At 33.8% G+C, this 24869-nt stretch overlaps 3 protein-coding genes across 14 annotated transcripts in view; 2 read left to right on the plus strand and 1 right to left on the minus strand.

Moving 5' to 3' along the window:
- LOC141377738 (meiotic recombination protein REC8 homolog) overlaps window positions 1-24869 on the minus strand; it is a 63971-nt gene that overhangs the window by 28237 nt on the left and 10865 nt on the right. Inside the window, exons 1-3 of one of the 12 annotated variants that reach the window (XM_073922913.1) lie at window positions 17220-17277; window positions 2611-2679; window positions 1538-1680 (exon numbers count right to left, since the gene is read on the minus strand). In XM_073922913.1, the coding sequence (XP_073779014.1) occupies window positions 1538-1670 (133 nt within the window). In that variant the 5' untranslated portion in view covers window positions 1671-1680; window positions 2611-2679; window positions 17220-17277. Of the gene's footprint in view, window positions 1-1537; window positions 1681-2610; window positions 2680-4057; window positions 4779-5177; window positions 5489-15378; window positions 15448-17219; window positions 17278-24869 lie in introns of those variants that run through there. The other 11 variants (XM_073922914.1, XM_073922906.1, XM_073922918.1 and 8 more) reach the window with 11 other exon arrangements.
- On the plus strand, window positions 4878-13039 carry LOC137487427 (uncharacterized). Its single transcript, XM_073922928.1, has 15 exons — window positions 4878-8088; window positions 8373-8487; window positions 8696-8854; window positions 8941-9033; window positions 9191-9250; window positions 9368-9445; window positions 9567-9635; window positions 9853-9924; window positions 10989-11045; window positions 11172-11213; window positions 11352-11551; window positions 11653-11812; window positions 11969-12072; window positions 12326-12379; window positions 12744-13039. The coding sequence occupies exons 1-14, from the start codon at window positions 8011-8013 to the stop codon at window positions 12371-12373; spliced, it is 1335 nt and encodes a 444-aa protein (XP_073779029.1). The 5' UTR covers window positions 4878-8010; the 3' UTR covers window positions 12374-12379; window positions 12744-13039.
- gng5 (guanine nucleotide binding protein (G protein), gamma 5) lies at window positions 14948-20971 on the plus strand. Its single transcript, NM_214721.2, has 3 exons — window positions 14948-15192; window positions 18517-18668; window positions 20510-20971. Exons 1-2 carry the CDS (start codon window positions 15112-15114, stop codon window positions 18640-18642), a joined length of 207 nt encoding a protein of 68 aa, NP_999886.1. The 5' UTR covers window positions 14948-15111; the 3' UTR covers window positions 18643-18668; window positions 20510-20971.

A 24869-nucleotide genomic window follows, 5' to 3' on the forward strand; every position in this document is an offset into this window, starting at 1 on the left:
ACAGATTTTTTTTTTATACAGACTTTTTCTGAAAAACTTAAAAAAAATAACCTAATAAACTCCTATTTCACATCTTGCGCGCATGAACCTGCTTGTACAACACTGGAATACATCACATCCGGTCGACCGGTCGCTTATGGTCTAGTCAAAGGAGTTCAAATATTTCAGCGGATCCGCAGCTCAATTCTGATCCGAATTTTCTGCATACGGAGATGATCGGAACTCCACGCAGCTCCCGGACTACTTTCCATTGCAAATGAATAACTTCCGGTCTATTGCATGTCGTAGGCAGTGGAAAGGAGGCTTAACCCCAACCAATAGTGTTTTCAAAAGCACTGATTGACCCACCCACTTCCCAAAACCCAATCGATAGTGTTTTAAAAAGCAATCCAGAAAAAGAAAAGCCCTTAACTGATTTTACTACGTTTTCTGATTTTACCACATTCTCACCGTTATTTCCTTGTTTATTTTATTTTTGCCCGCTTTCTGGAACTCGAACCTCGTTGTCGTGGTCAACTCCTCTCTGTGTCTCCAGTCAGTCGACCTTCATGCAAAGCCGTCCAAACAGAGGTAAGCAGTCAGCCCATGGTGTGAAACGGAACGGCATCTTACCGCCCCGTATTGTTCGTTTTAAAGACGAAATACAGCCATACATACTTCTGGCTACATAATTTGCAATCTCCAGAAATGTATATAGGGCTATGTCTTCAGAATGAGCCTGTGATGCTTTTGAATGTTTTATTAATATTTATACAACAGTTCTGTCTGGTTCTTGAATCTGATTGGCTGATAGCCGTGTGATATTCTGCCAGTAACATTACACAAAGGTCTCTTCACCCTTCACCTTTGTGTATTACTCCGCCCACATACAGCCAGCAACAAGCAGAGAGACACTACAGTTTGACAAATATTACTGCTGTTTGACAACAAAATGTACTTTTGAAGCTTTTTTTAGTCGAGAATGTAGTTGTTTAGATTGCAACTATGCAGTTTACTTGTAGAAATAGTGCCAATTTTAAAATATTTACAATTTCTGAGAGAGCTCGTCGGCGGCCATTTGCCTGCCATAGTGTAGTAGACCAAAGATGATTAACGCAGTCTGGTAGTGATTGTGGTGCTTTTTTCAGGGTAAATTACAGAGAGTCATTCAAACACTAGCTCTATAGTGAGGTTGGTGAACTAATAACGGCTTCTGCTGTTTTGACGTCAGCTGCAGATGTGAATGAATGCGGAAGAAAGTAGTTCCTAATAAAAAGGGGTTTTTAGACTCTCCGTGTTTGATTTTCTTAATTATATACATGATTGTGCCGTTTAACTGTTGTATAAACGCAATATCACACTCGTAGCAGTGCGATATGGCTGTATATCAGCACTGTTGGGACGCTAAGGCACTCCCACCAGTACTTATATACAGCCTTATCGCACTGCTACGAGTGTGATATTGCTCATTAATCAATATAATGTATAAAATGAGTTTATTATTAAATATTTTAACCCTCAAAAACACCATTCACCCTGATTTTACAGCAAAACCAACCTAATAAAAATTCACACTGTCTGTGGAAGACCAGCACGACTCCATACTGCAGCTGAGAGGAGAGGTACAGGGAGAAACGGGGGCGGGGCAATCCTGCCATAGGGGGCGGGACTCTGACCAACACGAAATCCATGATGTCGTTGCTGTAAAACACAATTGTGACAATTTGGGGTTAAACAGATTAAATGATACTATGATCTGAAATGTTTCAGATCTTAACTTACTTGAGACAAATTAACTAAAGGTATTATGTTATACTTTGTATATCCAAAAAATGTTAAATCCTGACTACAATTAGTTTGTGTAACAAAAATCTTTTTTTTCATGACTTTTTGTCAAATAATTTGATTTATTCATTCATTTTTCTTCAGCTTAGTCCCTTTATTCATCAGGAATTGCCACGGCGGAATGAACCGCCAACTTATCCAGCATATGTTTTACACAGTGGATGCCCTTTCAGCCGCAACCTAGTACTAGGAAACATCCATACACACTCATTCACACTCATACACTACGGGCAAGTGTATTCAATTCACCTATAGCAAATGTCTTTGGACATGGGAAACCTGGGCACCCGGAGGAAACCCAAGTCAACATGGGGAAAACATGCAAACTCCACACAGAAATGCCAACAGACCCAGCCGGGACTCAAACCAGTGACCTTCTTGCTGTGAGGTGACTGACAGTGCTAACCACTGAGCGACCGTGTCCCCACTACATTGTTTTTTCTTCTCTTTTTCTAAAATGTTTCAGTTGAATGTTACTAGTTTCAGACCCATCGAAAATAAAATAATATTAATGTTTCATTTGTAATTAGGCTAAAAAAGTAAAATGGAAGAACATTCTAACAGCCAAGCCGAAATGTTTAAAGAACATTGGGTGGGTGAAAGAAGACAATGGGAAAATTTCCAGAACATATTTAAAATACTACGACGACATGGTATATAAACTCTTTAGCTTTAAGGCCTGTGTCGAATAAACCCACGCATGTTGTTGATTTTGAAATGTGATAATGCATCTGACCAGTCTTTCATAAATGCTTTATTCTTAATTGAATAGAAAGGGCCACTAACCAGGTGTTATGGACATTGACTTTGAGTAGATCTCTCCGACTTATCTTTCGTCCTTTAGTGGCAGCCAACCTAAACACAAAAGTTTTTACATCTATTATTAACATTCAGGAACTGCATTTGAAAGAAACAACATAAGTTCAGTTGTAACTCGACTAGGCATGGAACGATAACCGGTTTCAAGGTTTACTGCGGTTTGGAAAAGTAAAGGTTTTAAAACCACAAAAATGTTCTGTTATATCTTTCCTAAGGTTTATGTGAAAGTTTTTTTTTTATGTTTTGTTAAGAAATCTGTGCTTGATGAAGTTAGCAGTAGTCAATGATTTATTTTAATTATTTAGCTTGACATGTTTACTGTTCAAAATATTATGAACGTTTCCTAAAATGAAATAAATTGTGTGCAATGGGGGAAAAGTTCTTGTTTTTTACTCAGACATTTAAAAATAAGTTATTTTAGAGCAGTAATCTGTGATATTTTTATCATCATCATACCATACTGCACAAATTGTATTGAAATCATGTGGTTAGTTAGGCTATTAATAGAGTTGCCTCCATTATAAAGTTAGACTTATTAAAATTATATGACCTTTTAACAAACTATTAATATCTATTTTTGTTGTACAGTATATTGCGACCGATAAACAATAATATTGTCATTTGAAGACCATTTTATCCCATCCATTATATGACAATAACAATACATGTACATTATATATATATATATATATATATATATATATATATATATATATATATATATATATATATATATATATATATATATATATATAGCCTCAGTTTCTTGTTCTTAGCTGAAAGGAGTGGCACCCGATGTGGTCTTCTGCTGCTGTAGCCCATCCACCTCAAGGTTGGACTTGTGCATTCAGAGATGCTCTTCTGCATACCTCGGTTGTAACAAGTGGTTATTTGAGTTAACCAGTCTGGCCATTCTCCTCTGACCTCTGGCATCAAGGCATTTGCGCACACAGAACTGCCGCTCACTGGATATTTTCTCTTTTTCAGACCATTCTCTGTAAACCCTAGAGATGCTTGTGCGTGATAATCCCAGTAACTAGATCAGCAGTTTCTAAAACACCAATAACCATCTCACGTTCACAGTCACTTAAAATCACCCTTCTTCCCTAATCTGATGCTCGGTTTGAACTGCAGCAGATCGTCTGCTTGACCATGCCTACATGCCTAAATGCATTGAGTTGCTGCCATGTGTGATTGCCTGATTAGAAATTTGCGTTAACGAGCAGTTGGACAGGCGTACCTAATAAAGTGGCCGGTGAGTGTATATTGCATTACCAAACATTATTGAGGTCATGTCCGTATGTTGAGAGATACGTCAATATATTGATTAATGCGACAAGTCTAGCTATACAGTGAACATATAGGCCTACCTGTTGTCAAACATTTGATGACTCATAAAGAAATGAAAACTTACCATATCGTGGCAAATCGCCCAGTCCGATGATTGAGCACAGTAGGGTAGAAAAACATTGTGAAGCCGTTAATAAAGTCAATATAATAAAGCAAATATGTAGCAAAAAAACTGCAACAGCGACGTGATCACGGATGAAAAGACATGTCTGAGGTAAAATCGTGTCTTTTAATAGGAAATCACTTCAAAGGTTGCTGAGGGGGAATTGTTTTTAAAACTCTACCAATCACTCGTGGTTTCGAAGCAAGGCAAACCAATCTTATTAAAACAGCAGTCTTATTGGCCTCCTGTTTCCATAATAACTCCTGCTTTGTTGCACGACAACGTCTAATTGAGAACTATTAAAATGTTTTAACCACAATCAAACCTTAAACCAGTGTGTTATTAAGTTACAATTCCATTATATGACATACAATTATCTGATCCCCCTCCACTCTGTCACTAGCACTGCCACTTCACAGCAAGAAGGTCGCTGGTTCGAGTCTGCTCTGGCACCACCAGTTGGCATTTCTGTGTGGAGTTTGCATGTTTGTTCTCCCCGTGTTCAGTTGATCGTAGTGTATGAGTGTGAGTAAGTGTGTACGGATGTTTCCCAGTACTGGGTTGCAGTTGGAAGGGCTCTGTAAAACATATACCCAACAAACACACAACGTTGCCTCAACGTAGCGACCTTCCTACAACGTTGCACCAACCTTGCAAAAAGGTTGAGGATTCAGCGTTGTTGCTGAAGGTTGTTACAACGATGTCATAATGTTGCCATTTAAACATCACATGAGAGCGCTGCTTTAAGTGGTGTGGACGACCGCTGTACAACATTGTAATTACTCGTCATCACTGAACCAGTTTGAATTTTAACAGACCGTTGGTCGTTTCATTCATCAACGACCGAGGAGACGTGAGTATTGCTAAATCTTAAGATATGTGAATATTACAACAAACCAACACTTTCCGTTTCAATGAGGCAAAAATCTGTTCCAACATTACATTGAAATAATAAGACACACACATATATATGAATACGAGCGAGTATCATGAGTTAACATTTTCAGCACTCCGTGCACGGACAGCGACAACATTAAAACCGTTGTTAAATCTCTGGATAAAACATTTCATGATACTTTACCTACTCCTTGTCTTTATAGTCGAAAGGATAATGTTTTTTAAAGTTCCGTTTTTTTTCCATATTCATCGTGATCAGTCAGTTACGAGTACTTCAAGTAGGTCACACGATCACAGCTGACCCACCGTTTACAAAACGAGCAGACTTAACGTAAATATACAAAACTCCACCTTGCGTCCGTTAAAGAGAAAGGTCACTCAAAAATGAAAATGTTCTCACGAATTATGTACCCTTCAAGTGATTCCAAACCTTTATGTTTCTTTATTCTGTTGAACACTAAAGACAGTCTTTGAAAGAAAAAATCAGAAAACTGTAACCTGCTTCCATAGTACAAAAAGTACCATGGAAGTCAATAGTTACAGTTTTACAGCTTTATTCAATAAATCTTTTTCGTTTAACAGAAAAAAAGCCAAGTAAGTTTGTAATAAGTAAAGGATGAGGCTAAATAGTGACAGAATTGTCAGTTTAATTAACATTAGTATATAAAAGTAAAAAAAAGTAAAATCTTAAATTATATAAGTTGATGTTAAAATGCTAATATTAAAATTAATTAAAAGATCTGCTAGTCTAAATTGCCCTTTTGATTTAAATGTTTGAATTTAAAATACACTTTTTTCAGGCTATTTTTAATTTTTTTAAATCTAAAAAAGTAATGTGTGTCTAGTAAAATTACATGATTTTTTGTTTGTTTGTTTGTTTAAGAATGGAAAACAAAAGACGAGTTGCTAGGAGGGAATATATAAGACACTGGAGAAAAGCCAACAATATTCTTTCAAGTAGTCAACAAAAATCACAAACTTATGTAAATGATGAATACATTAGTTCTAATCCTCAAAACTATGTACAGCAGTATTCATCAATATCAATTTCAGAGTGCAGCACAGTTTCTTTTTCAAGAGAGAGTGAAAATGTATCCTTAAACGAAGAGGACACGCTCAGGACAGATGAAAGGACTGATTTCTCTTCTGATCATGACATGTATTTGTCACTTTCCGAAGAAGATGTTGAAACAAATACTTTGACAGATGACCTCATTGCATGGACCAACAAACACCATATTCGGCAGTGTGCTATGGACGACCTCCTAAAAGTATTACGTTCACAGGGGCATCACACATTGCCCATGACAGCACGCACACTTTTGAAGACAGAGCGAGCAGTTGATGTTCAGATTAAATCTGGAATGCAGTACATACATCTGTCATTGGCTGAACAAATTAAGAAAGCATTAAAAAGATATCCTTCTGAGATTACTTCCACAATACATGTTCTTGAGATTTCATTCAACGTTGATGGACTTCCACTTTTTAAAAGTACATCATTATCACTATGGCCTGTGTTGTGCTGTATCCATCTTGAACCAGTGACTGTATTTCCTGTAACACTGACGTTGGGACCCCAAAGACCTCTAGATCTTAAATTTCTGGAAGATGCTGTAACAGAACTCAAACAATTGTTTGAAAGTAGTCTAACTTTTGATGGAAATCTCATTCAAGTTAAGCTGAGATGTATTGTATGTGATGCACCAGCTAAAGCAATGGTAAAAAGCATCAAGCAATTTTCTGCTTATTATGGTTGTGATAGATGTGAGCAAAAGGGATTCTGGGAAAAAAGGATGACATATCAAGAAGTTGATGCTTTTGAATTAAGAACAGATTGTTCATTTCGAGTTCAAAAACAACCAGAACACCATAATGGAACAACACCATTTGCTGAGTTACCTATTGATATGATTGGCCAGTTTCCAATTGATTATATGCACCAGGCATGTCTTGGTGTTATGAAAAAATTGTTAACAATTTGGTCAAGAGGAGAAAAAGGACGGAGCATACAGACAAAGATGTCTGCTGGTCAAGTAGAGGTGGTGAGTGCAAGACTTATCAATCTACAAAAATGCATTCCTTCATGCTTTGCTCGAAAACCACGAAGTTTGAGACACCTGGAAAGGTGGAAAGCAACAGAGCTTAGACAGTTCCTAGTTTACACTGGAAAGTTGGTTTTATCAGGGATTCTGCGGCAAGACCTTTATGAACACTTCCTGACATTTAGTGTTGCTATTTCCATCTTACTCTGCCCCTCCTTGGTCAGTCAACATGTTTCATATGCACACAAATTGCTACAGTACTTTGTAGCTAGGGGCAGAGAGCTGTATGGATCATCATTCTTGGTGTACAATGTGCATTCAATGCTTCACCTTGCATCTGATGCAAAGACTTATGGTTGTCTGGATGAATGCAGTGCTTTTCCGTTTGAGAATCACATGCAGAAGTTGAAGAGAATGGTGCGCTCAGGAAAGAGCCCTCTTGTGCAAATTGTGAAAAGGATCAAAGAAGTCCAAGATGATACAACCTTACAAAGTGTTCAAAGAGGCAATGTCATTTCTTTTAGACAACCAGACAATTGCATTATTTTGGAAGATGGCAAATGTTGTGAGGTCATTGATAAAAATAAGGATGAATACCTGTGTAGAATTTTTCTCCATCCATCTCCCCTGTTTACGGTGCCCTGTGAATCATCAATAATTGGAGCATATTTTTGCCAAAAGAACACTCTTCAACAAATGATCCCAAAAGAAAAAGTCAGTCAGAGTAAAAGAGCAATAAAGATTGACCAGGAGCAAAGGGTGGTCTACCTGACTCTCCTTCACAAACATGGCTAATCAGTTCTCCTTTATAATCATGACTAAAGAGCTCTCCTTCACAATCATGACTACACATCATCAGCAAATTCTCCTATTGATAATTTGTGGATTTTAATTATGTGTAAGTTGCATTAAACTCTATTGTTTAACCACTTACTGTTGTTTTCAAATGACTCATGTAACTTGTCTTTCAGAATGTTTTCAGTTGTTGAATTTACCTCAGACCACAGTGTTGCTGTAATTCCAGATGTATGGAAAGAAGAATTAGATGAGGTAAGGAGTATACTACTCTACTATACCACCGTATTAAATGCAATTATGTTAACTAAAACGCAGTATGTCCATAATGTGGAAAATATGTTTATAATTGTAAACACACGTCATGCACATCTTGTATTTAGAGAAAAGTAAATACCAAAAAGAGTGCTAATTAACTTCTAATTTAAGTACCAAAATAGATAAACAGCAGGTGTGATGTTTGCAGTGGTCTGTAAATATAAGGTACTTTGTATTGCATGTTGGTAGCTGTATTAATATTTATATTAATACTTTCCCAGGACATCTATTGTTATTGGCCACCCAACAATGCACAATCTCTTGTGAGAAAAAGGTCCTTACCTGATAAAATCAGATGGATCAGATTGCAAGTCCATAGAGTTTTCAAATCATCAGGTATGTCAATAAATTGTATTGTCTGTTTTATATTAATGAGGATCGGAGATAAAGGCAGTAACACTAATAGCTGAAATTTGAATTCTTATCCATTTTCAGTAATTATCAATCATTTTTACAATGATCATTTTACTCAGTATTTTTTTTTCTTCATAATGCTTTATAAATATTTTACCTTTTGTTCCCAATAATGTTTTTTTTTCTTTAGTTGACTACATTACAGCACAAAAGCTCATGATTAAAGCTCAAAATACGTCATGCCCTGAACTTTCTGATGCTTCCATCTCTGGAAAAAAGCAAACCAGGCTAAAGAGACCACCTTTACGGCTTTTAGAGTCAGATAGTGACATCACCGATATAGAGGACAGTACGTATATGAATTTATTTTTCATTTTTCCAGGTAAAAAAATAATTAAATTACACATAATTACATTGAATAAAATTGATGTTTAGGTGATATCAACAATATACCACAAGCAAAAAAACCAACACTGCCATCCCCCCCAAAAAGAATAGAAAAAAGAAGAAACTTAATAAAAAGTACAGGTAAAAGTCAATGATTTATAAAGCTGTAGATGTTTATTATGTTATAATCTGTGATATGGTGTGTGTAATGTTCATACCACTATTCTACACAAACATTCTGGCCATTTGTCTATGACAGTGTTATCATTAACAATGTGATTCTGTACATTATTTTCAGAATCTGAGCCTTCATGGACATGTGAGGGACGTGACAGATTTCCAAGAGCTGGATTTTATAGTAAGGATAATAGATTAAATAACAAGTTATTATAGATAAGCAAATTTAGACAAGCAAATTGACACTATATAAGTATATATTCTAAGTAATTGCAAGGTCATTGTGTCATTAATCCAGAATTGCCAGAGGAGGCCAGAGTTGCTAGATCAGCTTCGTATACAGATAGTACCTGTTCAATGATGCCACAACATTTAGGCAATGATTTAATATTTCTTTATTTTATTATTTATTTTTTAATATGTTTTTTATTTCTACAAGCTGAAAGCCATCTAATAACTGATGTTAATAAAACAATGTTTTTAATAATATTTTTTAGATTTCTGCAGCACACCAAATATGGATGTTCAGTGTGAAGGACATAGGGTTAAGACAAATACATTTAAAGGTAAGCCATATGTAGTCTTTTCTAGAAAATTTCCAAGGACTTAACCACTTCTTGATAATGAGTAAGGGACCATTTAAGACATGACAGGAAATCGGTTAACTTTTTAAATTACTTTTACAAACAACATTTAAAGTTTGATGCTTGTGTGAACAGTCATAACATTTCTTGTACAACCAATATACAGTAATGATAATTTACTAATGTGTTCTTGATTCAGAGTTGCCAGGGAGTTTCAGATCGCCTATGTATACGGATACAAACACCCTTTTAACGATGCCACAGAATTTAGGTACCATTTCCTTTTGTTTGCTTATTTTTAATTGCAATTCTTTATTTAAACTTTCAAATGTAATTGTTTGTGTGTGCAGCAGATGTGGCACACAAGGCAGTATGGCTGTTTTACATGTATTATTGGGGTTTTAATATTTTTACATTAAAAAGGAAAAAGTATCATTATGGATGTGACGTCTTTTCGTTATGGATGTGAAAGATGTGAAATTGCCACTTGTGTGACTTTGGTAAATCAAATAGAATATTTTGAAGACATTGACAGATGCATTTTTGAGCATTTCTAAAGTACTGTAAAATACTTGCGTACATAAAAAACCCAGAAAAAGTTTTCGTATTTTGGTGAAAACTTAATTTTTTTTTCAAGGCAAGATTGACATTTGCATGGAATTGCTCAAATACTAAAAAATAATTAAAATGGTTCTTATAGCTCCAATTGTGCAAGAGTGGAGTTAAGAACTTATTTCAAATACTGAGCAATGGCAACGTGATACATCATATCTATGCCTCAGCTGGTATCAAATTTAATGCTCCAATTAATTACTGAAATTTGTACCATGATATACAGTATTAAGATATTGACATAAGCTATAAAAAATATTATTTTAAGATATATACCTAAAATTTATTTTATTTTCCTTTGGCTTAATCTCTATTTTAGAGGTTACCACACAGAAATGCCAACTTGGCCTGTGAGGTCACAGTGCTTCTGAGCAACCATGCCGCTTAATCCAAAAATACTTATTGTATTGCTTTATTGTATATACAGGTTTAGAGTAGTTTAAATATAATAAAAAGTTGAAAGTCACTCCAAAAGTAAAATTAATAAATAATAATAATCTGTCTTTCTAGGTGCCCATCATATCAATATTGTGCATGTTCATTATCACAAGTTATTTAATTACTGAGTATCAGCATATATAATCATACATTTTAAAAATCGAATTGCAATTGTTCTTTTTACTTCTATTTTACTGTAAATCCTTAAACTTTATAGTGCGAGGCCTATTTATTTTTAACAAATATGTTCAATGGTTTTATTTGTTTGTTGTTTTTCCCTTCAAGATCCTGCAGGGACAGCCAATGGCAATAGAAGCCAAACAGATGTTGGATTGCAAAATTGTAAGTATTGTTTAAAGAGTTACTCCCACCAAATAAGTTTTTTTTTAGTTTAGTCAACTCATAACATTTCATATATATATCCAGCTTTTTTGAGTAAATATTTGTGTACTTTTGATTTAATTTCAGTTGACTTGAGTACAAAAGGGCAAAATAGCATTTCAAACAACAGTAAGTTTAATTAATAATTTAATTAAAACAAAACATTTTATTTTTTATGTAAATGTTTTTACATTTAAATTGATTAATTTAGTTTTTTGTAAAATATCAGGTCAAAAGAATTTCATAGTAATTCAAATCATATAACAGATTTCCAGTTAAATGTCCTCATGAAGCTGGATAAAATAATTGAAAAACAGGAAGAGCATTCTCTCCTGTTTCGCCGGCTTCTGCAAACAAGAGAGGACAGCACAGCAACAGAGAACCCTATACCAGCTATTAGTCAGTTATCTGACTTAATGACTTTTGATGATAAGCTGCGAGTGAATGAGGAGCTTCAAAGAAAGATGGTTAAGAATCTTACATTTTTATTTGACAAAATTCATCTAAACTATTCATCTAAAATGTTTACATGATCAGGATTTGACAACAGTGTAAAAATTTAATTCAGGGCAAATACCTATCTGCACTTGGAGGACCAAATTATGGGGAGACAGTGCGGCGGATGATGAGAAAAATCACTTCCTCAGACGTTTGGTCACATTTTAGTCTTAAAGGAAGGAAGGGAAAGAGGAGACTGGAAGATCTTTCAGTGTATCGTGTTCTATTAAGTAAAAAACAAAACACACACATTTACATTTATTCTTTTGTAACAATGTTAGATTTAAAGCCATACATTTTAAGATTTTTACAACTGAGATTAGTACCTTGTTTTTCACATGTACAGTATTGTATATCTCTAAAAATGTTACTTGTAAATAATATAGGAGCAATAATGAAATCACAACCTGGGACTACCAGCATGGATGCTGAAAGCCAAATTGCAGAGACACTTAAACATGCTCCAGGTCTTGTTAGAAGAAAAGCTAACGTAAGAATTTTGTCAATGTATTATAAGTGATTTTTCAAAAACATTTGTGTGTTTATTAATTTAGGGAATTTAATGATGTATAATTTTGTATGTTTTGATTGTATTTTTCTCAGTATTAAAGTACAAATCAATCTTTGTAATAAACAGTAAATTTATCCCTGCTAAAAAAACAAGTGGGACATTTTTTTAATAACTTTATTATTTTGGACCCATGCTATTACAATTACACTAAGTTTAACATTCCATTTTACAGCGAGCAACGCCACAACTTCAAGACGGTTCAATGGACCTCTTCTCATAATTTTAAGTAAGTATTCAGAAATTGACTAACTTTTTTTTAACTAAAACCTGCTTTACCTGTATCCCTATATATTCAATTAATTATAATAATTTTTTGTATATGATATTTATTATTAAAGCAATAAAATATAGACTTACATAATTAATCACTAAATGTCTGAAGCTTCAATATAAACTTGCTAGTCAGTAGTCATTTTCTGTGTAGTCCCGTTGTGTCAAGCTCTGATCTGTCCTTTCTTGTTCACTGCCTTTTTGACCTGTGGCTGCTGGGGATCCATCTCTGAAACTGGATTCTCTGTTGGATTTGTTTCTTTCTCTGACTGCTTTCTCCATTCCAACAACTACGCCTGGTATTCAACTGCACTCCCCAGCCTGCTGTATTCTCCAGGCCAGAGCTTCAATGTAGTATCTGCATTTTAATATATTTACATTTAATTAATTTATTAATTTATTTTAAAAAATGTATATATATTTTAATGCTATCTTTTTTAGTTCTCTTGTTTGTTTACCTTCTCAATTAACATTTTAATTTAGCCTACCCTTTGAATTTAATTAAATATTTAATTATTTAATATAATCTAAACTTTATTTTATACTGTTTGTTTATAATTCGATGTGTACTGTATGTATCAAATGTTGCAAATATATAATAAAAAAGTTTGATTTTATTCATTTGTGTGACATTTTTCACTTCAAAGTTTACACATGCAGTTGTTAAATTAACTAGGAAAAAGAATTGAACAATATTTCATATTGAGCAATACTGGAAAATAATTGCTGCTTAATCCTGTATTCTAGGCAGTATTGATAAACTGCCACAAAAAATATTAATACAAGTAGTAATAACGCCGCCTCGCGGTTGCTGAATGTCGCACGACAACGTTGCTACAGCCTTCTCACGTCTTACATTTCTACGTTGTGACAATGTAGCGAACACGTAAGCGGCAACGTTGCCTTTAAAAAATACAACGTTGTGCAGACATCGCTACAACGTAAATGTGTTTGTTGGGTACTGGATAAGTTGGCGGTTCGATCCGCTGTGGTGACCCCTGGTGAATAAGGGACTAAGCTGAAAATTAATGAATGAACTTCAACTGATTAATCCGCATTAAATATAATAAATAAAATAAAAACTAAATAATAATAATAATAATAATAATAATAATAAGAGAACGTAAAACACTGTTTTTAACTTGCAAGAGAAAAGCAAAATAGTACTGGTCTCGTTATATTATATTATATTATATTATATTATATTATATTATATTATATTATATTATATTATATTATGATAAGTGCTGGGCAAAGGTTAATTCTGATTAATCACATCCAAAATAAAAGTTTGTTTTGACATAATATGTGTGTAAATTATATATATTTAATATACACAGCACAACACAGACACACATAATATATTAATAAAACTATATATATATATATATATATATATATATATATATATATATATATATATATATATATATATATATATATATATAATTTTTTTTCTCAAATATATGCATGCATGTGTGTTTTTTTATATATACATAAAAAGTATACACAGTACAAAAAATATATGCTGGATAAGTTGGCGGTTCATTGCGCTGTGGCGACCCCAGAATAATAAAGGGACTAAGCCGAAAATAAAATGAATGAATGAATAATATAATATAAAATAAAATAATATAATATAATATAATATAATATAATATAATATAATATTATGTTACTGTTGTTAGTAGACGAGTGCTATTTTGTTTTTGCCCAACACAAATTTATAAATATTATATTATATTATAATATATTATATTATATTATATTATATTATATTATATTATATTATATTATATTATATTATTATATTATATTATATTATATTATATTATATTGTATTATATTATATTATATTATATTTAGAGCTGGGCAAACATTTATTATGATTAATCACATCCAAAATAAAAGTTTGTTTTGATGCAATATGTGTGTGTTATATTAAATGCACACAAATACATAAAATCAAAACTATACAAAACTATTTTTTACACAGATTTTTACATTTATATTTCAGTACAAACATATTTTATGTCAAAACAAACTTTTATTTTGGATGCAATTAATTTTCCCAGCACAAATTATGTTATATTATATTATATTATATTATATTATATTATATTATATTATATTATATTATATTATATTATATTATATTATATTATATTATAAATGTGGCGGTTCATTCCGATGTGGCGACCCCTAATAATTTAATAGTGTTTTTCTTTTTTCTTTTTTAATGAAATCCTGTGTGCAGTCAATCTCCAACAGGTGGCGTAAATGTACTTTCTGATCGCACTCGACTCTAGCAATTACATTATGAATATTAAATACGTTGGCCCAGTAGTCTAAACTGATTCGCTGAATGGCTGATTCACTAACCAATCCTACTATGCTAAACGCTTATGCTCATTATTATTCATGAGCATTGACTTCTCCAGTAGTATTCAGAAAACGCGTATGCCAATCCTACTATGCTGAAGGCTCATCCTCATTATTATTCATGACTATTGACTTCTCCCATAGTAGGATTCAGAAAACGCGAACAGAATCGTTTCACTCGTGTACTTCCGGACTGAACCAACAACCGGAAACTGCCTGCTCGCAACTTTTGTCTCCGAAATACGCTGCTCAATACCGAAGAACTATTTCGCTTATTACCGAAACACGCCGCTTAGTACCGGAATCATGTCGGGCTCATCAAACATCGTTGCCATGAAGAAAGTCGTCCAGCAGTTGCGCTTCGAGGCAAACATCAACAGAGTAAAGGTTTGTTGAACCTGAAGCTAGTGTTTTAGCCGCCGGGTTGAGCTTGGGCGTGGACCTTTAGCTCGTTAGCTTTGCTCATCGGCTCTTCAGTGGTATTATCGATTTTCTTGATAAATAATGGAAAACTATTAAATGTTACACAGACTCTGAGAAAAAATATAATGAAAACAATATATATAACGATACCTCTTAGACGAATAACCTGTGATCTCTTACATTTTTATAATACAACCTCTCGCTTACAATGTTGTTATCGTGCTCTCATCATCATCATCATCATCATTATTATTTTAGAGCTTTTAATTGATGATGGTGTCGTCCAATACTGTATTTAACTTTTCCTTGAAGAGAAAAACAAAATAGCACTGATCTATTGACAACATGTCATGTACATTTTTAAAATCAGTAATGACAAATTATTTCTAAATTCTTTATTTAAAAGCTAAAGTGTTTATGATATTTAAAACCATAAAACGTGTTATCACTGTATTTAACTTGTTATTAAAGAATAAAAACACAATAGCACTGATCTACTGGAAACATGTCATGTATTTTTTTAATCGGTGATGACAAATTATTTCTTAACAGTTTATTTCAAAGAAAGTGTTCATAATATTAACAAAAATCACAAAGCTTATCAAGAAGACCACATCGAAATTTTTCCATCCTTTGACCCACCTCCCCCTTAAATTTGTTGTTATATTCACACAGACAGAGTTTCTCCTTAATAATATAATTCAGTTGCTTTCAAATTCTAAATAGTGAAATCATATTCTCAGCCAATGACTACCGAGCTACACCAATGTTCATGTTCACAGTCTTTTAATAATGCTATGTTGAAGGGCTGCACGGTATTGGAAAACTGACATAGTGAAGTAAACAGTGCTTTATGGTTTCCAGAGAGTTAAACGGTATACAGGTACAGAAACTTAATGAAATGTAAAATAATACTGTATAGTCTTCATTATATTTATATTTTAGTAAAATTATTTTACGTTAAAGTTTCAAATGTTTAAATTCACTTGAAATGCCTTTAAAACACATGCAAATGATAAAGATTTACTCTGTTATGGTTATAGTTTGCAATGAGTCCACAGATATTATGTATTCTCTATTGTGCTGATAATCTATAATCCCTCAACATTACATATCCTGCGATGTGACTATTGCGGACAGACATTTCGGTATCAATGCTGAAACGATGTATTGTGCATAGGCATGGACAGGTATAAGACTCTTACGGTATGATAACCTTGGATAAAAATATCATGGTTTCACGGTATTGTGATTACTGCTAATATTAGTATTTCACGTTGTTGTAATAATGTTATTTAAAAGGATAGTTCAAACAAAAATGTAAATTCTGTCATCATTTACTCTTTAGTGTTTTGGGTAACCGTGCATTCAATCAGTACTTAAGCGCCAACGCTTAACCGAGGACGTGTTGCAAGTTAGGGCTAATGCGATCGTCAAAGCAGCGTCAGCCAATGAAATTGGTCCTCTATCAAACTAATTTAATTAAAATATGCTCTTTTTGAATGTTTGGGTAAAAACAAAAGCTTTTTTGCCCTTTAAACACAATTTATTTTATTTAGAGAAACATTTAAAATATTTTGGAGCGTTAAACATGTCAGGCTAAATTATTAAAATGAATCGTTGACTTCTAGCTTGATTACTTTCAAAAACACAAATTTAAATAAATTAATTTAAAACAATATCTTTGGAAATCTTTTCTGCTGGAGATACTGTTGTCCAAAAAAGTAAATAAAACATCTCACTCCTACCATAGGAACGATATAGCAGGAAATTGTGGCGGTTTTAATATCTTGACTTTTCAAAACCACTGTATACCTTGAAAACAGTTATCGTCCCATGCCTAATTGTGCAGCCCTTCTATGTTGTTTTAAATTCATCATTACATGAAACTTTTGACCGAATGTTCAAAAGAAGTATGGTTAACAATGAAGGGACCACGCCAAAAGTTGTCACTGTTCAAAAATGGAAGAGTTTGAGAAAATAAAACTAACCTCAATTTACAAAAGGTCCAGAATTTGTCCCATACATGACTGTTTTGCTATCAAAAATGATCAAAATAACCAATCGAAAAAGGCTTGAAGACCAAGTGGAATCTGACGCAAATAAAGTCACCTTCATTGTATTGATAATTAGTAGAGAAAACATTTTACAAGTAACTTTTATTCTAAACCTTGGACCTTGGAGAAAAGACCAATAAAAAGGTGTGCAGCACCACAAGCAGCCCATAATTAAGTTGCTTTTAATACTAATTAGACTATTGCTATTCATGAATTTTCTAATTTACTTTTTATTTTGTTTTTTTACAAGAGAGGCTAGAAAAATCATGAAGCTCTACATTATTATTATTATTATTATTATTATTATTATTATCTTGTTTTTAACTTTTTATTATCCAAATGGCCACATTCTGACTGAGGAAAAATGAAACTGGCCAGAGTTTTAAATTAAAAATTCTAACAAATTCCAGTTTTTTTTATATGATGTAATAAATATTTAGTTTAAAAATAATTTATATTTTAATATTCTAAATATTTAGCAAATGTTTTTGGTACATCGAAAAGTGTGACCATTAGGGCTGTCACGATATCTATTTTTGTTGTACGATATATTGCACCAAAATATATATTGCGATAAATAATGCCATTTTAGTCCACTTATTATATGTAGAAATGACAATATAATATTATTATGATGCCAGTACACTCAAAGAACACATCATATTTTATTCTTAAGAATATTAAATATAGTCATTATAGCTATTTAATAATCAGGCATTGGAAACAGAATGTGGAAACGCATATTCTAACAAATAATAATAAATGTTAACATGAAAATATATTAAAGTAATTTATACTATAGTGTTTTATTTAACCATACTGACACTGACACCTTCAATGCAATCAATTTAAATGTTGATAGAATTGTTTTTATTTACGGGCCTCGTATATTGCATCACCCAAAATGATTGAGGTCATGTCCATGTGTTGTGCGATAAGTCGATATATTGATTATTGTAACAGGCCTAGTGACCATCCCACACACTAATCCAGCAAAAAATATTGCTGTGTCACTAAAATGCATTATTTAAACCTCACGATTAAATAGAAAATGAGGCAAATAACGCCAAAAAGGTCCACCTTTTGAGGAAAAAGAACCACCCCTTTTCACCAATCTGGCTACGGGCTTGCTTAATATATTGTTAAAATTACTGTGATTATTCTGCTGTTATCATTCCATTAAACAGTCAAGAAATATGTGAGATGATGTTGTGAAATTGTGGCTGTTTAGGTGTCTCAGGCGGCTGCGGAGCTTCAGCAGTTTTGCATTCAAAATGCTGTACACGATCCTCTGCTGACCGGAGTGTCTTCAAGCACCAACCCCTTCAGGACACAGAAGGTTTGCTCCTTCTTGTGAAGGCCCATGATGGGCGTCCATCATCGGTAAGGAGGATTTTACAAACGTGTTTGGTTAAAAATCTATACAGTTGAAGTCAAATTTATTAGCCCTCATGTAAATGTTTAATATTTCCCAAATGCTGTTTAACAGAGCAAGGAATTTTCACAATATTTCCGATAACATCTTGTCTTCTGGAGAAAGTCTTATTTGTTATATTTCAGCTAGAATAAAAGCAGTTTTTAATAATAATAAAAAAAAAACATTTTGAGGTCAATATTAGTAGCCCCCTTAAGCAATATATTTTCAGAACAAACAAATGTTATACAGTAACTTGCCTAAATACCCTAGCTTGCGTAATTAACCTAGTTAAGTCTTTTAATGTCACTTTAAGCTGAATACTAGTATCTTTAAAAATATTATGTACTGTCATCATGGCAAAGATAAAAGAATACAGATATTAGAAATTAGCTAAAGTCATTCTGTTAAACAGAAATCGGAGAAAAATAAACAAGGGGGCTTATAATTCAAGAGGGCTAATAATTCTGACTTCAAAATACAAACTGCAGGATTCACACAGGTGCTGAAAATTAGTGCAAATTCTTTAAGTTTAATATAGTCAATAATTTATATTACTAAAAAGTGTTGTCAAGATACTGGAATTCGATACCTATCAGTACTGAAATTTTAAAAGCGTCAATTTCCCGCAACATTTGAGCGATGTTCAGCACGCTCTTAAACAGTGCTGATTCGCCGTTGTGTTCATGAGCTCAACATAAATGACTGATTGGCCGCTGGGGCATTTTAAAGTTACGAAGATTAGTCAATTCATCAGCAGATCGCTCGTATGTCAGCTTATAAACAGACCAGTTGATCTTCGTGGCTTTAAAACGCTCCAGTGTCCCTGTATCTCCGGTTACACAGTAAACCGCAATGAGTTTTATAAACATCTTCACGGTTGCTTCGCACTCCAGTCTCCGTGTATCTGTGTTTGCACACTTTACCGCTCTTCACCCAGTGCAAACACAGATACACCGAGACTGGAGCGCGACGCAACCGTGAAGATGTTGAGTCATCAAGCAGATCGCTCGTCTGTGTTTGTGCTCAGTAAACAGCGGTGGGTGAAGTGATTGGCCGAGAAGGTCATCAGAAGCATTTCTGTCGAGCACGTGAACACAATGGCAAATCAGGACTTCGAGATTGATAAAGGGCATCTAAAACGTGTGTTTGGGGAAGAAAATGTTAGCTAACTAGTGCTATTTATCTTAGCTGAAAATGAGCTCTGATATCCCTTTTCATTTTCACCCATTCATTCAGAACGGACCTTCGGGTCACTCGGAAGGTGGTGGAACAATACATTTGTGTCGCTTTATCTTTGCTGATAAGATATACAGCCAAGTACACAACGTTCCTATGCAACTCCCAACGATACTTGCGGGTTTCTTCCCACCGCAGCCTCGACTTCGCTTTTAAAAATGGCGGCCGCGTGAACTCAGTCTATAGTGTGCCACTTGAGACGCAGCTCTTGACTTTTCCAAACCGCGGTTTACCTTGAAAACAGTTATCGTCTCATGTCAAGTGTGAACAGCGCTTTACTGAATTTTTCGGTAAAGTCGTTCCGGTAATTTTCCAGATATTTAGCGGTGTCACTGTGTGAAATGAGCTAATGACCTAAAAGCAAATGCTGTCAGGGCTAATTGAGCATATATTTTTTACAGTGTACAAATGATACTTTTCGATACAACCCTATAACTAATAGCAGCTTATACAATATGAAGCATGCATATGTAATTTGCCATTATTGTATAACGCTGTAAAATTTGATAATGGACCTGGAAAGATGCAAGAACTCCGAAACTGAAGCTAACAGTTACATCTGTCTTGTCAGGCCTGTTCCTGTGACGTTTCTGCTTGGACAACCACTGCCATGATGTTTAATTGAAAAAGAAGCAGCCGCAGCAGGGTAACAGCTGTAAACTTGCCAGTTAATACCTCATGCCATAAACCCAGAAGCAAGAACTGAAAGGATCTACCGCTTTATGTCTGTAATGGTGAATTTCTCCTGTTTTTATTTTTAGAAGAAGCCTAATGTTTTTAATACTCCACAACCTGTATTTGATTCTCCCTTTTCCACTGTCTTCAGATTTCTGTTTGAAAAGCTCAAACTCAAGCGTCTGCCTTAAAAAGTGCTAAACCGCGCTCCAGTTTTGTGGAGAGAAGCCTTTGTATTTTTTATGTGGCACAGCAGGGGGAACTTAGTAATTTATTGTGCCTTTTTAACATTGTAGTCTATTTCTCTATCTTCTCTGGACTTTTTATAACCCAAAATAAACCCTTGGATTTCTACTCGTCTCTGTCGTTTTAATACTGGGATTGGTTGTCATGAAAGAGCTGATGGGGTTTATAGCCATGAACACAAGTGAACCCAGTTTAGTCTGAGGATTACACCACACAGAAAGTTTGACTATGTCATTTGGCAGCAGATTTGTATATACTGTATATCCCTCCAGTTCTCAGACGATTGTTTTCTCCTCTCCTTATTCACCACCAGAGTGCAGCATTCACATGTATGACTTGGCTGCAGTCATATTGTGCTAGACTGCACACCAGCTGATTGGTGGAGAGCAGACTGTGATGAAGCCAATTGTGATATGGGGATGATCAACAGAAGCCAATTTTGGTTAGGATGCCGGGGTTAAACCTTACTTTTTTACATTTACATTTTACATTTAGTCATTTAGCAGACGCTTTTATCCAAAGCGACTTACAAATGAGAACAAGGAAGCAATTTACACAACTAAGAGCAACAATGAATAAGTGCTATAGGCAAGTTTCAGGTCTGTAAAGTCTAAGAAGGAAAGTATTAGTAGTATTAGTATTTTTTTTTTCGGGTACAGTTAGTGTGATATTCAGAGAGGCAATTGCAGATTAGGAAGTGAAGTGGAGACTAAATAGTTGAGTTTTTAGTCGTTTCTTGAAAACAGCGAGTGACTCTGCCGTTCTGATGCAGTTAGGGAGTTCATTTCACCAACTGGGCAGATTGAACGCGAGATTTCGGGAAAGTGATTTCTTCCCTCTTTGGGATGGAACCACGAGGCGACGTTCATTCACAGAACGCAAGTTTCTGGAGGGCACATAGATCTGCAGAAGTGAGAGCAGATAAGGAGCAAGGCCAGAAGTCACTTTGTAGGCAAACATCAGAGCTTTGAATTTGATGCGAGCAGCAACTGGCAGCCAGTGCAAACGGACTAGCAGCGGAGTGACATGTGCTCGTTTAGGTTCATTGAAGACCACTCGTGCTGCTGCGTTCTGGAGCAGTTGAAGAGGCTTGATAGAGTTAGCTGGAAGCCCAGCTAGTAGAGAGTTGCAGTAATCCAGTTTGGAGAGAACAAGAGCTTGAACAAGGAGTTTTAACAAGGAGTTTTCCGAAAGACATCCTGGCATTTTTAGTGACTACAGAGATTAAGGATCTCGGTTTAACGTCTCATCTGAATGAAGACGCTCATTAGCAATACAGCACCCCCTTCACTATATTGAGGCATTAGGACTCACACAGACCACAGGTTGTGCGCCCCCTGCTGGTCTCACTAACATCACTTCCGACAGCAACCTAGATACTATATAAGAACATGCAAACTCCACACAGAAACGCCAACTGAACCTGCCAGGGCTCAAACCAGTGACCTTCTTGCTGTGAGGTGATCGTGATTTCCACTGCGCCACCAAGAATAAACATATAATTAAAATAAATTGGTAAGTGAATGAATAAATGTACATTTATCAGAAACAGAAGTTTATAACTATGGATATGTTCTTTACACACACACACACACACACACACACACACACACACACACACACACACACACACACACACACACACACACACACACACACACACACACACACACACACACATATATATATAATGAAGGGACTTGCATGTCAAAAAGAAAATGAATGATTATGTGTGTGTGTGTGTATATATATATATATATATATATATATATATATATATAGAGAGAGAGAGAGAGAGAGAGAGTCTTATTTGTTTTATTTCGGCTAGAATAAAAGCAGTTTTTTTTTTTTAAACCCATTTTAAGGTCAAAATTATTAGCCCCTTTAAGCAATTTTTTTTTCTCAATAGTCTACAGAACAAACCATCATTATTCAATAACTTGCTTAATTAACCTAATCTGCCTAGTTAGACTAATTAACCTAATTAAGCCTTTAAATGTCACAAATAGAGCTGTATAGAAGTGTCTTAAAAAATCTAGTCAAATATTATTTACTGTCATCATGGCAAAGATAAAATAAGTTATTAGAGATCAGTTATTAAAACTATTGTTTAGAAATGTGTTGAAAAATCTGCTCTCCGTTAAACAGAAATCGGGGCAAAATAAACAGGGGGTTAATAATTAAGGGGGGTAATAATTCTCACTTCAACTGTAAATATGAGAATATGTACCTCTTGAGATGTTTGGATGATGTTATATTTTCTGTTTTGGTTATAATGGATTAAATTATTATTTCAAACCTTAAATGAAAAGGAATGTTTGTATTTTATTTGTTAAGATTTCAGCTTCTGTACTCAAAATCATTCTGCAGAAATCCATTTTCCTAACAAAATTTTGCACAAAAATAACTTCTGTCTGACCATTGTAGTTACTATGAAGTACAAATGATAAAAAAAAACGATACAATAATTAATAAAAATATATTTAATAGGCTTACAAAAATAAATCAATTATTCAAAGATGATAGATGTGTAAATAGATCAATTGTTTAGGGTACTTTATTGGTAAATATAGCAGGAAGATAATTTTTTGCACGAAGTTAGGCATTTGATACAATCTATCAAATCACACACACACACACACACACACACACACACACACACACATATATATATATATATATATATATATATATATATATATATATATATATATATATATATATATATATATATATATATATATATATATATGTATAGTTGAAGTCAGAATTATTAGCCCCCCTGAATTATTACCACCCGTTTATTTTTCCCCAATTTCTGATTAACAGAGTGAACATTGTTTTCAACACATTTCTAAACATCATTTAATAACTCATTTCTAATAACTGATTTATTTTATCTTTGCCATGATGACAGTTCATAATATTTGACTAGATATTTTTCAAGACACTTCTATACAGCTTAAAGTGCATTTAAAAGCTTAACTAGGTTAATTAGGTTAACTAGGCAGGTTAGGGTAATTAGGCAAGTTATTGTACAATGATGGTTTATTCTGTAGACTATCAGAAAAAGTTATTGCTTAAAGGGGCTATTAGTTGTGAAATTGTGTTTAAAAAATTAAAAACTGCTTTTATTCTAGTCAAAATAAAACAAATAAGACTTTCTCCAAAAGAAAAAATATTATCAGACATACTGTGAAAAATTCCTTGCTCTGTTAAACATAATTTGGAAAATATTCAAAAGAGAAAAAAATCAAAGCGGAGATAATAATTCTGACTTCAGCTGTATTAAAAAAATTACATTTAAAAAATACTTCATATTTATTTAGAGCGACAATTGATGACAGGACAAAGCTATTCCTTTAACATTTATCCTACTAAAAAGAATCTTAAATTTGGTATTATAGGAAGTAAAACCATATAATTTAATTTATACAATTAATATTTTCCAACTAACATTTTAGACATTTATGATGTTTATGTCCATAATAGATGGTTTTTACATTTTATGATTAATGTTATTTAGTGGTACATGGCCTTTAAATACCTGAAAATCCCCATGACATGCTGCTGTACACATAAATAAAAGTGGATTCAGTTGTAAATATTAAAACTCCATCATCTTGAAAAATAAAAACCGCACTTCATTTAACAGATTATCTAATGCAGTGGTTCTCAAACTGTGGTACGTGTACCACTAGTGGTACGCAGGCTTCCTTCTAGTGGTACGCGGAGGAATGCAATATATCATGTACATACTACACATATTTCAACATTTATCGAAAATTATGTATATAATATGACATATAGCCTATATTTCTGAAGTAATCTGCCACGTTTTTTTAACTGCAGAGTTGTAGCTGCTTTACTGGGCGTACTGCGCTACTGTATTTCAATACTGCTCATTTTGGTGGGACTTGAAGAGACACATTTTTTCTAAGGTTGTACTTGATGAAAAAAGTTTGAGAACCACTGATCTAATGAGTTTTAAAAGCTATTATTATATATTT

Source organism: Danio rerio, chromosome 2 (assembly GCF_049306965.1).
Source record: "Danio rerio strain Tuebingen ecotype United States chromosome 2, GRCz12tu, whole genome shotgun sequence".
Lineage (NCBI taxonomy): Eukaryota > Metazoa > Chordata > Actinopteri > Cypriniformes > Danionidae > Danio > Danio rerio.